The sequence below is a fragment of the Limanda limanda genome, chromosome 19, assembly GCF_963576545.1.
Source record: "Limanda limanda chromosome 19, fLimLim1.1, whole genome shotgun sequence".
NCBI classification, from domain to species: Eukaryota; Metazoa; Chordata; class Actinopteri; order Pleuronectiformes; family Pleuronectidae; genus Limanda; species Limanda limanda.
The window spans coordinates 14509431-14525853 of NC_083654.1; the positions used below are offsets into that span (position 1 = coordinate 14509431).

Below are 16423 nucleotides of genomic sequence, written 5' to 3' on the forward strand. Positions count from 1 at the left end.
CGTAAGTTGAATTATCCACAAATTACACGTTGGATGGTTTTCTAGCAATCATCACCATTAAAGGTCCAGTGTGTAAGATTTAGGTGAAAGGGATCTATTGGCAGAAATTTCATATAAAATAATCCTAGTGGTGTTTTAACTAGTATGTTTCATCTAAATTATATAAAGTTTTTTTTTTCACCCTAGAATGGGTCGTTTATATTGAAATATTTTATGTTCACATCGGGGAAGGGTCCTCTCTACGGAGGCCGCCATGTTTTTTTTAATGTAGCCCTGGACAAACTAAACCTTTTGAGTTTTTATGACAGCTGAAGGCTACCACATGTTCTCCTTCATGTTTGGAAGGGGAGGGTGAGGTGAGGGGAATCCAGCTGCAATATGCAACTTAACCACTAGATGTCACTAAAGTCTACACACTGAACCTTTAATATAAGGAGGATTTTTGCCTTTGCAATGGACGCATGAGAGTCAGTGGAAACACCAACAAAGTTGCAGCTAAATGAGAGTTTGGTCATGTAGAGTTTCTGTGTTGACCGGACAACACTGAGGGTTGTTGACATCTCTGCAAATTTCTGTGGCCTCATTTTTTTCATTACATAACAGTGGTAATGTATTAGGTCAGAATACAGCTGTGACACAATGGCGACAATCACACTGTTGTGTATCCGCAGCTCAACGTGAAGAGGCAGACAAATGGCAACCGCAGCGCAAACCCCGTCTATGAACGCTTGACAAATCCGCCACCTGTGGAAAATGCGGCACGAGACATTAACTTTTAACAGCGTGATTGTTTGCTGGCAAAATCTTGCATCTCAACAATAATGACAACAACAGCACCACTGACACTCGTGATCGCCTCAGTGGGAAAGACAGTGACCATGTGAGGAACTGCACGTTAAACAAGAAATTAGAAATAAACCAACTCCGCGTTACAAAGGAAACAAAAACGCTGTTTGTGACTTCTGCGGACGGCACATATTTGTCATATCTTTTATCTTGATATTTCTTTCTTTCATTTTTTTCTAAAAACCGCTATAATCTGTCTTTCCCCTTCAGCCCCTCCCCTGTGGTAAATATATAGCACAAAAATATAGGTGGTGAATGCTCCCGAATATATATGCAATAGATTTACAGATCAGAAGATTCTGCAGCAATAACAAAGAAAGAAGATAAGCACTCGCGGAGTGCAGAATAACAGTGGAGCTGTGTCCACAATAAAAGGGCCTGAACCCTGTTTGTCTTTCTCTACACCTGCCGGTCAACGTGTGTCTGTCAGTGTCTCCCGTCTGTCAGCCTGTGTCTGTTGGCCTGTAAATCTACGGTTAAACCTGTGGAGACACTGGACGACGGAGTCTGCAGAGTTTTAATTAAGACCCTGTTTGTCTTTTGTTGAACCTGTCGATTTCCTGTTGGTCGTAATCCCACCTGTCTGCTCTCAGTTTTTTTATTTTTTTATTAACGTGCGTTCCTGTCATCTTTTCACTCTGCCACTCAGTCTCTCTCTAACCTTCCCACCTGTCCCTGTAATAATCCATCTCTCGGCAAGTAGACAGGTAGTGTTTCTGTAAAATGTGCTTTAGTGCCAGAGCTTCCTCTGTTTGTCAAAGTCTTTTGCTTTGTTAGTCCATCAGAGTCCTCTGTATCCGCTCAGCGTCTTTTTTCTCGTCAGGATCCATTTCAAGTCGCGGGATCAGGAACATCTTTTTCCTCAAAGGCCATATCCTGTCTGATCTGATTCAATATGCAAAGGAACGACCTCTCTCTGTAACTGATTTCAGGTGATACAGGCTCTGATTGGCCGCGTCGGGCTCATGAGATCTCATCTTCTCCCTTGATGACTCTCTCACTCCATCTTCTCCGCCTCCTCTCTTATCCATTGGAAGAAAATGAGCAGTCTATCCATGAGATGAGTGAGTCTCTTCTCATTTGTTATATCAACACCAGTTCCCCCTTTAGACTCTTTTTGTTTTGCTTTGCTCTAATCCCAGTTCAGTCAGGATTACAGCTCCGTCTCCAGGACTGCCCTCGTCCTCTGCTTCGGAGTTGGTCTATTTTAAAAGCAAGTTTTTGCTACTGTCTGCTAGCATTAGCCAGCTTATCTTCCATGGTAATAGAAAAAGACAAGAGACCGGTGATGCCAGCTTCTGGTTGTCATGGAGACGGGAGGTGGTCCTGTCTGGCTGTTCGGGTGCTGTGATGCAAATGGCCTCCTGTTCATGACGAGTCAGTCTGGTTTACTGGTGCTCTGCCGGGGACAGTGTGTGTTACTATCAGTGAACCCACAGTTGTCTTCGCTTCACAGTGTCTTCTGTGACGTCCGCTTTACATCATGTTGTTCAGCACAGCTGGGGAGGGGGGGTTGGGGCAACATGTTATAAATGAAATCAAGCCATCTTCTGTGGTGCAGTTTGTCTCGGTGATGTACGACCACGGCCGGAGCACTGAGAACGTGCTCGCACTTTCTCCAGGCAAAGGACGAACGGTCACGGAGCTGAGAGTGAGCGCCCGTCTCCGCAGCCCAGCGTCAGATACAAAAAACACGGCACTGGGCTCTGGAAACAAGTCGTGATGTTCTGGTTGCTCGTGGCTTCGTTGTTACTTCCTGCGAATGAGAGCTCAAACTATAAAGACTGTGCAGAATCGAGTGATAAACTATCCATGACCTGCAGAGTCCTGGGGTTACGGTGGTATAATCCTCCGGTAGGTTTGACATCACATCTCACTGGCTGTGTTGCATCTGTCAAAGGCAGCGGACATTTCAATCTGTGGACTCAAAACTCTTTTGGTGAGGAATGGCGCTGAGTTTTGGTTTCAGGTGGACAGTTTCCCCTCGGCTCGGGGCGATAAGGTGCCTAAACTGGGACTGAAGGTCTTTTTGGAATCGTTGTGTAGACCGTGTTGTGAGAAGAAGCGCTGGGCTCCCTCCCCCCCCCTCTCCGCAGCCTCGTACCGATTGTGGTCCCGTTAGATATCTGAGTCATTCAGTTCAAATGAGGAGAGTCAATCCTCAGACCATGGTGCAGACGGTGTTTAGATTCGGATCAAATCGGACGGCCTTGCCCTCCACGGCCTTGGCGTTGGTGTTGTACATGGGGTTCTCGAAGGCAGCCTGGCCGTTGTTGTTTTCGTGGACTGAGCAGCCGGTGTACTGTGTTTTTGGTGTGGTTCTGCGAAAAGAAATGCAAAAATAAATACACCATTCAAGTTGATGAAGTTGTTCTAATTGTCTATTCATTTTAATAACAACGGGAAGGCGAGTGGACAATAGTGAAGGCAGGCTGGGGAGTGTGAGCTTAGTAAACAAGCTTATAGAAGGATTAGAAAGAGTCGTTGTGCTTTTTAGGAAGCCGAGTGAGATTCCAATCAGCGAACCCAAATCTAATTCTCTTCAGTGAACGTGACATATTAGCGGCAGAAGAGACGCCATTTGCATCTGTTAACAAAGCGAACACCAGTCAACTGTGCTTTAAACATATCTCCGAAAAAATCCAATTTGCCACCTCCTAAACAGAAGTGTTTCACGGCCACAGTTTGCAACAGACAACAACTCCACTCTCAGCACAACCAAGCCAATGAGACGGGGGCTGTACATGAATCAGGCAAATGTCAACTGAGCCTTTTTTACTTTTTGTGGTTCATCAGAACGTACCTTTGTTTGTAGAGATAGAAGCCGAAGCCAGTGAAGATCAGAGCGAAGAAAGGCACCAGGATAGCGATAGCCACCGAACTGCTATTGGTACCAAGCTGGGGGGGAGGCGAGTTCTGACTCTCCGACATATTCAGACCTGCAAGGAAAATGCATCATTATAATATTGAATGTTGCTGTAATAGACCCACTTTATATTATTGGCAGTTTCAGAAGGATTGTGCAGGATATGACATCCAGGGCAGGGATGCAAGATTGGATTGTAAACAGTCATCTTTAGACACAGGCTTAAGGAGTTTAGCCACGACTTTAGGTCTGAAGAGCAGCTTTTTGTTCTTGATAAGAATGAATCCACTGATCCGGGGCTGATCCAGTAGAGATGATAAAGTCATTGTTGCTCCCTGGTCACTTTCTCTGTTACAGTACAAGACAGTTACCTAGTCTCTGCAGTCCAAACTGTCCGTAGTCTTTTCCCTGAATGAAACCCTGGAATACATAACTGGAACCATCAGGCTCTGCTGAGACCTGCAGAGGAAAAGAAGAGAGGACGAAGGAATGAGAAACTGGATGTAATTAGGTTCTGTTCTGTTTATTGTTCAGTTAAAACTTACAAATCCATCCATGGTCCAGGAGTCATCAATGATCTTGGCTGGAGTGATGGCTGAGTCTTTCTGCTGGTTTCCCTGGTTCGCATAGTTCACCTGGTACATCAGCAGTAACAGCCTGGCCTCAGAAGCCTTATATACTCCTGCAGGATACAAGGAACATGTGGTTAGTGATATAACTCAGAATATCACATTAGTTTGTTACAGATCAGTAGATTCCGTGGGATGTGCTTTTTAATCAACAAAATGGAGAAATCAAGCTCAGGTGAAAATGACAAAGATAGAAGAGAAACATGTATCAGGAGAAAAAAATGCAGTAATGTTAATATGTAATGTTTTTCGAAAAAATCTGAGTTAAGACAGTATGCGCCTCAGTTAAACATTTCCAGATGTTATTTGTGGATTTTTCAAAAGCTGTTTCATAAGCTTTTTGTCTTGACACTAGTGAACAAACCACATTTCTAAAGGGAGATGGTCGTCTGTCCATCTGGGCAGAAGGGCTGCAGGTCTATAGCGTTTTCATTTTGTGGCATTGAATAATGAAAAGAGAGGTGTTTTATGTAGAAAGCTATGTAACAGTGAATTTGTCAAATTCTGTCATGGTGAGCGTACCAATTACTGAGCTATGCGCGAAACCTTTGAACACCAAATTCCAATTAGTTCATCCTTGAGTCCAACCTTGTGCAAATTTGTGCCAGATGAAATGTATTTCCTTGCAGGTATTTCCGATGTGTTGGGTTCACAAGAATGGAATGGGAGTGACGTCATGGTGCTATCATCAAGGTTATGGTATCTTCAGGAGAACATGAGAATATTTATCACCTCTCATCCAAGAGACTTCTTCAATTCAACCTGATTGGTGGGAAATCCCAGGATTTTTAACATCTGTGTGCCACTCCCTATCTCATGAGTAGTTCTATTAACCCCCCCAGCCAACTTGTATGTGTGGGGGGGTGGTGTGAATGGTGGTTAATACCTTGTGGACGCACTCTGTGACTGTGAGTCATTAGAGTAGCTGAGGGTGGGTTGGTATTGATCCGTCCCTGTGAACTTGACATTTGACCACCAAGCTTTAACTAGTCCACTGACAGGTCCGTGTGTGGCACCGACCCCCATCCAACACTTTAACACCTACTCAAACAAAGTTGTCACCTCTCCCCAGTTGCACGCTTTGTTTGGAAAATGTTGTGAGCGAGACCAAGGCTTTGTTTTCCGTGTGGGACCGTCGTCTCATTTCCTGAGAACGTGTTCCTGCTTTCAATTTCCAGCCACATCCTCCTTAGTGGCTCTGCTGTGACTTTGCAGAGTCCTGGGCAGGGTGTGATGTGTCATTATCTTTAAAGTAAATGAACCTTGAGAGACATTTCAACTTTTTTATTGGCACCACATCGGCTGTCCTGGGATAACGTGTGCCCTCTGCCCAATAATCATTAATTGACCGAAGTCCCCCCACCCCCATGATTAGCTTAATACCAATAAATGATTTGAGTTCATCCACAGAGGTGTTAACGCTGGCTTCAATTAGCTGACATCTCTGGAGATCTGTCTGCAATAAGCTGGAGCTGATCATCATCAAAATCAGACAGAGTAGCTGCTGCGCAAGAAGAGGAAAGTATAATAACACTGTGGCTGCTGTCGACTGGTGCACAAAGCTTTTCTCCACCAGCTGTAAAACACATGTATCACACTTTCACTTTTCCAGGTAAAACATGTGTCTGTATGTTGTAACACATACACAGCGGTGTGAATATACCTGAGATACTAAACCAAATTAAGAAGTTTGCAGGCCAGAGTCTTTGGTATTATGAAGTGGCTTAACATGAGAGTGACTCATTTCGCTTCTTGAGGTACGACCATGAATTACAAGCAAGTAGGTACCAAAGTAAGCTAATTAGTTTATTACCTTTTTATCCTTTTCTCCTTTAAACTACTACTGGTTCTGCTCAGAATGTCCTGTAAACCTCAAGAGGAATAAACCATGACCTATTGTGAACTTGAAAAAGTCACGTGACCAAGATAAAGACTTTTATTTCCTCGTCGGTATGCGATATATACTTGATGGATTGGTCATTTGCATGCACCAACTATGAATAATTCTTAATCTTTACCAACAGTCTCTGCAGTTTTCCTCCAGGAGCTATCTTGGAATCTCTAGAGGATAATGCAGAAGGACCTGTTAAAAAGTTGTTAGGAGAACGACCAGCCATAACACAGCTGCACGCCAGGGGAGTTTCTGTTATTTCTGGTGCGTGTTGCTGTGAGCAAGGACGGACACGGCGAGCATAAACAAAGACTAAGGCACTTTTTAGAGGTTTTGGTGCCAGTATTTTTAGCCAAAAAACCCTTTCTATCATGCCTCCAATATTTACGCCACACTGGGCTGAACACTCCGACTTCAACCTCATGCACTTACACAGGTGCAATGTCATCATCACATATTACCTTTGAAAGAAACCAACTTTTATGTTTTTCCCTGAATATTGAACTCCTCCTTTAAGCACAGTGCTTTGTGAAGAAAAGCCTGCATGTTTTCTAAAACTGGGCTCTGTCCTTCTGGTGCCTGTGTGAGCGCAGCTGTAGATGTTATTGATCTAAAGTTGCTCCTTTAAGCCTGAAGATGGATGCTAGGGGTGTAAAAGCTGCGTAGTTATGCGATATGGTGTTTGTGTTCTGTGCTTCTGCAGGAACCAACCCTAGTTTCTAAAGGATTTGTGTTTTAATAGGGTCTCAACCCCCTGCTGACATTGTTGTAGGAGCCTGGAAGGTCTTTGTGTGAATAAGTCTGTGTATGTTTGAGTTTTCTTTCGGCGCAATAACAGTAAAAGAAAGTGGCAGTGCGAGGAAGGCAGTGGAATCCAATCACCAATAATCAATCACTGGAAAGCAGCACAATGGCTTCAATGTGTTTATCGCAGGAGTTCCATTTTTACCCTGAATGTCTTGTTGTTTGTTTAGTGTGTTTGCAGTGAGTCGATGCAGCATCATGTCGTACTGCAGCATAACCATGTCCTGTCGTTGCCGGGTCACACTGTACACCGTATACAAGGCACTGTATGTGGAGAATAATTAGCCATAACGTGTCATGCCTGAGAGGAGCAGTTCCATGTTGCCGTTGCTAAGGGTGACGTTGACCCTCCCGGTTGTGGAGTTGAAGCTGGTGATGCTCAGTGTCATGGGCTGCTTCCTCCCACGGTAATTGTAGGAACCTTTCCATATGTAGTTAGGAGCAAAGACGTCGTCGGGAACTGCCAAAGAGAAAAGAGAAGAGAAAGAAAAAGAAGAGACATTAGTTTAGATTAAAATGTATTTTTCTAAATTATGGGAAAATCTTTTTTTTTTTTCATCTGAAAAAAAAACATAGACAAATCTCATATATGGCATAAAAGGAAAAGCAACTGCCTTGGTTCTTGTTGTCTGCCTTTGGGCTCAGTAAGATTAGTCATCAGTAAGATTTAAAATGTCATGCGGTTGAGTTCAATTAAATTAGAGCCATAAAGAAACAAAAGACAGTGGTTTTCCAATGTGCCTGGTGGGAATTAAGTACAGTGAATATGTAAACAGACAGGAGCAGTAAGAGACAAGATTTAACGTGCAGCTGAGGAGAGTTTGGAGTTTCAGCAGATTTAGAGGACGCCTCCTGATTGGAAAGTTACAGGAACCTGCTCATTTGTTCCCTACAGGAAGTATTTAATGTGTAATGTGAGGCAGAGAGTTATGGAACAATAACTGAATCTACAGAGCTGCACTGAAGCACAGCGGACAGAGGAACAGATGATCACAGTAGTTCCATTCACCTTTCGATGGGCAATGAGGACATTGTCATTATTTAGAACTGCGCTGCAAAGCGGTACAATAAAACCAACAAGGACACAATAGGGACGACACAGTGGATGCAGAGCTGAGCAGAGTGGGAAGGAGCTGAGTTAATTGAACTACAGAACAAACCAGGCCCAAAAGGAGAAAGTAGTTCTGCATCAGAACCGACCGTTTAGTTTGGGGCTGGGAGTTCCCGTCGCTGGTTTCACAGGTTTCTTCTTCTCTCCGGCTGCACAACAGAATCAGAGGACATATTGTCTTCGATTAAAACACAGGAGCAAAGCAACAGGGAAGCAGTATAACAGAAAGATTAAAACAATTTGGTTTGCACACACACTGTATATAAACATGGACGTTACATGCCCAGGCTAAGTCTGAGCTGTAGTGATGTGTTGAGCCACAGTGGGGAGGTGTCGCTGAAACCAGTCCTGACCAATCGCAAGCCAGTCTCAGTTGTCAATCATAACATTTTAGCATCAAATAACTAATTAAAAGCAAACTTACTGGTAAAATGAACACTTGAACAACATCAATGTGATAAGACCTTGCTAAAAAGCCAATTCTTTAGAAAATGGATTTGACTTTGAGTTTTTAATTAAGTTTGTGTCATATTCACTAAAGTTCCTTTCATACATGCACTGATAATCAGCTAATGTCTAAAGAAACCAGCTTTATTCAGGGGAGGGTGCCTTTTATCTGACCAAATTATTGAAATGCAGTGTTACTATTGCACACATACACAAAGAGTAGGATGTAAGTTGAAAATCATCTGCACAAAAAAACACAAAAGACCCCCTTGATGTTTCTTTGTCGGCAGAGCAATGCATCAAGGATTCCCACCGTGCGTGTGACCATTCTGAAAAACGTCGATCATCACCTCAAGATGCCATTGTTCCCAACAAGTAAAGGCAAGCCAGGGAGAGGCTGTTTGTCCTAGAATTTCAAAGTGGACCTGAGTGCTCCAATTTTGAAGGCTACTTCAGGAAGAAGGTGTGACAGCCTCTTGAAATTATTTTTAAAACTGAAGCTCGCCCTTTTTCATCTTTGCACAAAGGAAGCCTCACAACGTCACCTGTTAACCTTGGGTGATGAATAAAGTTAAATGGGCGCAAGGTTGTTGTTTTTTTTAAGGTGCAAATCGTGCGCTAATTGGCAAATACTGTGCATTCTCGGGAAAGAAGACCTTGCTTTGTTCTGTAGTATTGATGGAATTTTCTGTGATACATTCGAAGGCAGCAGAAGAGCTACTTAACCTTGCTGGGACTATTTTGTCTTGAGTTACTGAGGGTCAGGACTGGAGTGCACATTCAGTCTTAATGTTTGAATGGATTATTTAACGAGAGATTCTGTGACTAAAAGATTCCAGAAGAGCTTCTAAGTTGACATTGTTGTACAATACAGTGAAATTTGTAGCAAATTTTGGTGCAGCTATTTAAATGGACCTGGCAGAGGTATCTGCTCTATTAAGTTGTAGTTAAGGGGAAATACTATCCTCATGAGATGTGGTGAATTCACAAACTCACCTGTTCGGACCTGGCGGACCAATCTAGTGAAAGGACAAAACACCATGGGATGTTTCTTATCTTTTATTTATTTTTTTAATGAGTGCTGCCAGACTCACCACCACCCCACCACAAACTAACCCCCCACTCCAGATGGCAGGTCGGCCTCAGCGTGTGTGTGTGTGTGCTGACAAAGTGTCCTTGAGCAACACAAGCTCAACACAATCAACATTAATCAAACGCTGTGGACTAAGGTTATCCATTCGAAAACATGGAAGCGAGTGATGTACCTCGACATAAAGGCATCTTCCCGGTCCAAGTGCCATCGTTCTTGCAGACTCTGTGCTCGGAGCCCCCCGCCAGGAAGAAGCCATGCTGACAGCTGTACACCAGGGTGTAGCCAAAACCAGGCAGATCCATTCCCACCACGTCCACATGGAGCAGGCTCTCTGGCTGCTTACAGGCGTGGGCTGGAGGGCGGACAGGGGGATTCATTCAATTTAACCGGGACAGACAGTCAGGATGGATGGGCGATGAGTTGAAGGGATTTATGTTTCTTACGTATGCAGTCGGGTTGTATCCCGCTCCATGTAAGATCAGGGTGGCAGGTTCTGGAGGAGGAGCCCTGAATCAAATGACCTGGCTGGCACAGGAAGGACACCACACTGCCCACCTGTACAGGGGGGGGGGAGAAAGAGTCGGAGTTACTACAAAGTTAATTAATTTGGTTGGGGGCAGTTATTGTGATAGAGGAATTAGAGTTACACTAATAAATATCAAATATAACAAAAATGCCAATCCCAGCTGCCATTGGGCGAGAGGAGAGGCACACCCAGGTCGATGGCATACCACAGGACTGACCATTAGCACCATTAACACCATTAACACTTACATTCATACACACACACACACACACACACACACACACACCCACACACACACACACACCTTAGACTCTCAAATCAACCTACAGTAACCCCAGAATGCAGGTCTTTGGACTGTGGGTGGAAACATGAAAGATGCACACAAAGAAGACCACATCCAAACTGAGATTCAAACCAGCAACCTCATTGCTGTGAAGTGACAGTGCTAACCTTTAGCAAAATAATGATTCCAATGGACATAATGTGTCTGTTCCTCTTTTTTTAAGATACGGCCTTGCAAGAGATACAGAGGCAGACGTGTGGAAGCAGCAAACACATGCAACAGAAATTGTTAAAAATTAAAAATGAACAATATTTTGGACTTAGTGTTATAGACACTGATGTTCATTATCTCAATCAAATTGGCTCTTCTCAGGGTTTTCTTTTAAGACGATGCTAATATGGTATCAAGAGCAATTCTAATCATTGTCGCTGCTGTGATCATTCTCCCTCTTAACTCAGGCTGTGAGGGAATCCTTGCTAACTTGCTAACACCCACAGTCCTCATTATGTGATAACACATGTATCCGAAAGAAAAAACTAGTATGAGGTGTCAACAGTCTTAGTCAAATTAAATCAACATCCAACATCACAGTCATTGCTGTGGAATTATTATCATGGGCAGCGTTTTCCTGTGAGTGAATGTGTGTGGTGTGTCGCCATGACACACAACCACCACCACAAATCGACACATGGTAACTGGCTCCTGACTTGATTTGTCCCAGTCGGAGCTGAAGCCTAATACGAGCTCTGAACTTTCAATTTTATTTCTGTGAATTTTGTTCCCTCATCTTCAAGAGTGGAATAAAAAGAAAGGCAGATTAGACAAAAATGAACAATTCCAGCAACCTAGAGCTCTTTTAGTTTCCACATGGCACATGGGGATCGTATTGAGATTCGGATTGAGGAGGTTTAAGTGAGAGTCATGTGGGGTCCTGTGGCCTTGGGGTTCAATATGTTGCCCGTGTAATCACAACTTTCCCAATCTGTGTCCAGCTGGGGACCTTTGAGGCTTTTATCTCCCTGCTCTCCTGTCTGCTCTACACGGCTACTCAAATAAAGGTAACTGGAATTTAGTAGTTTTCCTCAATGTACCTGGCAAATAACTTCCCAATATAATGATTATATATCTGAACAGTAAAATTATGAAAAATCCAAAATTTCCAGAGGCCAGGCTGATATCATTAAAATGCTGTGTTTGATTTGACCAACTGTCAAAAAGCCAAAGATTTTCTTCAGCCTTTCCCCCTCTCTGTAATAGGATTTAAAGTGAAGGTCTTAGTGAGTTCATCTACTTGGGAAGCAGGGCTGCTTTAAAGGTCGTGAATCAGATCAGATACGTTACCTTGAAACCATAGGTCCGGTTTAAGGAGCCGTAGCGTGGTGTCCCCGGGTTATCACAGCTGGTTTTGGTCGGTTCTGGAGAAGAAAACGGGACGAGAGCGTCAGTAGCTGCTCACAAATTCTCAAATAAGAGATGTATATTAACAGGAGCATCACAAGCCCTCTGTTAGCTCTCCTCTCCTCTCCTTTGTTGTCATGGTAACAGCGGAGCATGTATCGCGGCGGGACAGCAGGTGGCAGTAGCGCTTTGTCGGAAAACGAAGCCGGGCCAACTCTGAGAGTGCGAGTTGGACTGTGAGTTTGTGTGAGAGGGAGAGAGAGAGAGAGAGAGAGAGAGAGAGAGAGAGAGATAGAGAGTGCGGCAGGGTCATCAGCATGTGGAGCACATCCTGACGCAGAGCTCGATTCAATACAGCTTCCGAAATGACAGATCCACTCTCTGACCCCCCCCTCCTCTCTCTCACACACACACACACACCTCTCCCTCTCTCTTCCTGTACGTCTCTAACTGCCCTCCTCTCTCCCTCCCTCCCTTTCTAACTGCTCCCTTCCTCTCTCTTTCTATGTTCCCATGTCACCGTATCTCTCCCCCGCCGCCGCCGCCACCGCCATCAACCCCCCCCCACCCCACCTCGTCTGTCTTATTTAAAGAGCAGGCTGCTCCGGCTCAGGACTCATTCTGCTTCCGTCACATAGTAAAACACATCACAAACTAACATGCAGCTGCAATTACACACTAATAAAACACCCACACGCGCACAAAGCAGAACACTCGCCCATAAATTCCAACTTCATTGCTATCACACACCAGAAAATATAAAAACACAATGCAGCTGTGCATCACTTCAGGTCTTTGCGTGTTTCATCTTCTCAGTCTTTTAAAAAAAAACAATCACGCAATAGAACTGAGAGATTTCCCTTCACATGCTCACGCTAGATCCACCTCTTCCTCTGAAGCCACAGATTAAGTCTTAACATCAATGGAGTGCGACATCAGAGAGGTGCCTTTTCTATTTTTGAATCATCTATTTCACAGGAACCATCTGACTTTACAACAGCTGTAAAACGTACGGGACGCACGACGCATCGAGTGCAGCGCGGGAACCCAAAAAAAGTCAAGTGGCCGTTCACATCACAAAAGCTCTCGGGTTTATTACGATTCATCGCCACACCTGACGTCTGAGCACCTGCTCGGCATCAGACATGCGGAGTGGTGCTCCGAGCGTCTCCCGGTGCCGTGGATTGACCCAGTGGGACCATTTTGTAATGTGTGCTGAATATCCCTCCTCATTTTCTCCTTAATCCCCAGATAGCAGCGGCTTGTTTGAAGTTGGTGGTGGATTCCCGTGTCTGGCAGCCTTTTGCTAACCACTGTAAGTTACAGTGTGTGCTGCTGTTGTCTCACACATGAGCACTTACACATCCCTAATGAGGGCTTTTTCAGACGTAACTGTTCTAATGCAAAATGTTTTGGAGCTGTTGGCTAAATGTGCCAAGGATTTACTGTGCAACCTTCCTCTCGAAGGAATGGATTAAACTCTTATTTCATCGTTTTTCACATTCTTCCAAATATTCAGAGAAGGAAAGCATCACACAAAGGGCAAGGTCGTACATCTGCGAATGCCGAGGCGATTCACGCACCATCGCTTGTTGAATGTGAGCTGCTGAAACCAATAGTGTGGTTTGTGGCCTGTAATTGATACACATTCCATTGACTTAGGTTCAATGCCGTTCTCCCGACTCACTGCCAGCGAGGTGGCTTCTCTTTTGTGAGGCAGTTTATAATTTTCATCGCCGACATCAAAAAGTGTAACAGCTATGAAAACCTCAGCCATGACCGCCGAGTGGGGTCAACCACATAAACGCTGTTGCTATTGGTTGAGTCTGTGACGCCTGCGGTCAAAGTTTACCAAAGCTGAATAGTTGAATCCAATATTTGACTTGCTCCCTCGCTGGCACAGAGTGGAGGAACCAACTCGTCAGATGATTAACTGAGCTCGACCTGAACCCGACACTCCGAGGCGGAGGTTTTGCCTGATAACAGCCACGTAGGATTCTCTAAAATCAAGTAGTGGAAAGCCCAGCCCATGTAACCGAACCCGACCTGAATCCAAATATCATTTTCAAATGTTTGGTCCGAACCCAGACAGGTATCCACACAACAGCTTTCGGAACTTTGGTCTAAGTTAAGCTCATCCCTACGGCCTAGATCTGAATACACAGTTCAGTAGCCAATTTTGGATAATGCTGAACGTCCACATTATTGGGAACACCTGTACACCCGCTTCATGCAATTGTCCAATTTAGCCAATCATGCAGATTCAGGTCAGGAGCTTCCGCTAATGTTCACATCGATCATCAGAATTGGGGAAAATGTGATCTCTGACTACCAGTGCCAGATGGGCTGGTCTACGTTCCGATGCTGCCGAACTCCTGGGATTTTCTCACACAACAACAGTCTCTGGTGATAATTCAGAGTGGTGCAAGAGGAAGATACAGCTCCAGTACCGAAGATAACCAGTATTTACAACCAAGGTGAGCAGAAAAGCCTCTCGCACAGCACAAGGGGTCAAAGCTCACGGCAGATGGTTCTACTACAGCAGACGACCATGTCGGGTCCCACTCCTGTCAGCCAGAAACAGAAATCTGAGGCCTCGGGGGGGCACGGGCTCACCAGAAGTGGACAGTTGAGGAGTGGAGAACGTAGCCTTGTCTGAGAGGTCTCGATTTCTGCCGGGGCACGCAGATGGTAGGGTCAGAATTTGGTTCAATGCCGTTCTCCCGACTCACTGCCAGCGAGGTGGCTTCTCTTTTGTGAGGCAGTTTATAATTTTCATCGCCGACATCAAAAAGTGTAACAGCTATGAAAACCTCAGCCATGACCGCCGAGTGGGGTCAACCACATAAACGCTGTTGCTATTGGTTGAGTCTGTGACGCCTGCGGTCAAAGTTTACCAAAGCTGAATAGTTGAATCCAATATTTGACTTGCTCCCTCGCTGGCACAGAGTGGAGGAACCAACTCGTCAGATGATTAACTGAGCTCGACCTGAACCCGACACTCCGAGGCGGAGGTTTTGCCTGATAACAGCCACGTAGGATTCTCTAAAATCAAGTAGTGGAAAGCCCAGCCCATGTAACCGAACCCGACCTGAATCCAAATATCATTTTCAAATGTTTGGTCCGAACCCAGACAGGTATCCACACAACAGCTTTCGGAACTTTGGTCTAAGTTAAGCTCATCCCTACGGCCTAGATCTGAATACACAGTTCAGTAGCCAATTTTGGATAATGCTGAACGTCCACATTATTGGGAACACCTGTACACCCGCTTCATGCAATTGTCCAATTTAGCCAATCATGCAGATTCAGGTCAGGAGCTTCCGCTAATGTTCACATCGATCATCAGAATTGGGGAAAATGTGATCTCTGACTACCAGTGCCAGATGGGCTGGTCTACGTTCCGATGCTGCCGAACTCCTGGGATTTTCTCACACAACAACAGTCTCTGGTGATAATTCAGAGTGGTGCAAGAGGAAGATACAGCTCCAGTACCGAAGATAACCAGTATTTACAACCAAGGTGAGCAGAAAAGCCTCTCGCACAGCACAAGGGGTCAAAGCTCACGGCAGATGGTTCTACTACAGCAGACGACCATGTCGGGTCCCACTCCTGTCAGCCAGAAACAGAAATCTGAGGCCTCGGGGGGGCACGGGCTCACCAGAAGTGGACAGTTGAGGAGTGGAGAACGTAGCCTTGTCTGAGAGGTCTCGATTTCTGCCGGGGCACGCAGATGGTAGGGTCAGAATTTGGCATCAACAGCATGATTACATGAACTGAACCGGCCTTGTGTCAAGAGTCCAGTCTGCCGGTTATGGTGGTGTTATAGTGGAAGATGGGGGGGGGGCGTTTTCTTGGCACACATTGATTCCCTTAATACCAATCAATCACTGTTTGTCACGGCCTATCTGAGAGTTGCTGCTGACAGTGTGAATCTCTTTATAGCCAGTTTGCCTCTTTCAAATTGGACTTCAGTGGCCTCCCCACCAATCTGAACCAATAAAAAAGCCTTTGTGTTGTGGAGATTGGCTGTTTGAATGTGCAGCTAACAAATCGGCAGGAACAACGTGATACAGTCATGTCTACATGCACCAGAATCTCATCTTGTCAAATCAATTGAGGCTGTTTTGAGAGCAAAGCGAGTCTGAACCCAGTTTTACTACGTTGCTGCTAATAAAGTGCTCGGTGAGTGCATAAACCGCAATTTGCAAAATGAGATAAGTTCCTCTTGCGTGACTTTTTTGTGTGTGTGTGCACGATTCGCTCCTAAAAAACAAACGCCACACTTCCATTGACTCTCCCTTGAACCTGGTGAGACTAAACAAAACAACAAACGTCTGCAGTTTGTTGGAGACGATCATTTGTGAGACGGCACGCTGCCGTTGTTTGTGATCTGAGTGGAAGTAGTCCTCGAGCCACTGATATGCTTTTAGTGGGAAAGGACACGTGGCCATTGTACAAGTGGAAAGTGACATAGCTGTATCTCGTTGCGTATCCAGGGTAACAGTGAAACCAAGTCAACACTCAAC

General features: G+C 44.8%; 1 protein-coding gene across 1 annotated transcript in view; it reads right to left on the minus strand.

Moving 5' to 3' along the window:
• Nucleotides 1-3007: 3007 nt before the first annotated feature.
• LOC133026467 (CUB and sushi domain-containing protein 3-like) overlaps nt 3008-16423 on the minus strand; it is a 313843-nt gene continuing 300427 nt past the window's right edge. The window contains exons 64-72 of the mRNA XM_061093362.1: nt 11838-11911; nt 10131-10242; nt 9860-10039; nt 8237-8296; nt 7338-7496; nt 4258-4394; nt 4084-4171; nt 3650-3785; nt 3008-3167 (exon numbers count right to left, since the gene is read on the minus strand). Of these exons, the coding sequence (XP_060949345.1) occupies nt 3008-3167; nt 3650-3785; nt 4084-4171; nt 4258-4394; nt 7338-7496; nt 8237-8296; nt 9860-10039; nt 10131-10242; nt 11838-11911 (1106 nt within the window). The remainder of the gene's footprint in view (nt 3168-3649; nt 3786-4083; nt 4172-4257; nt 4395-7337; nt 7497-8236; nt 8297-9859; nt 10040-10130; nt 10243-11837; nt 11912-16423) is intronic.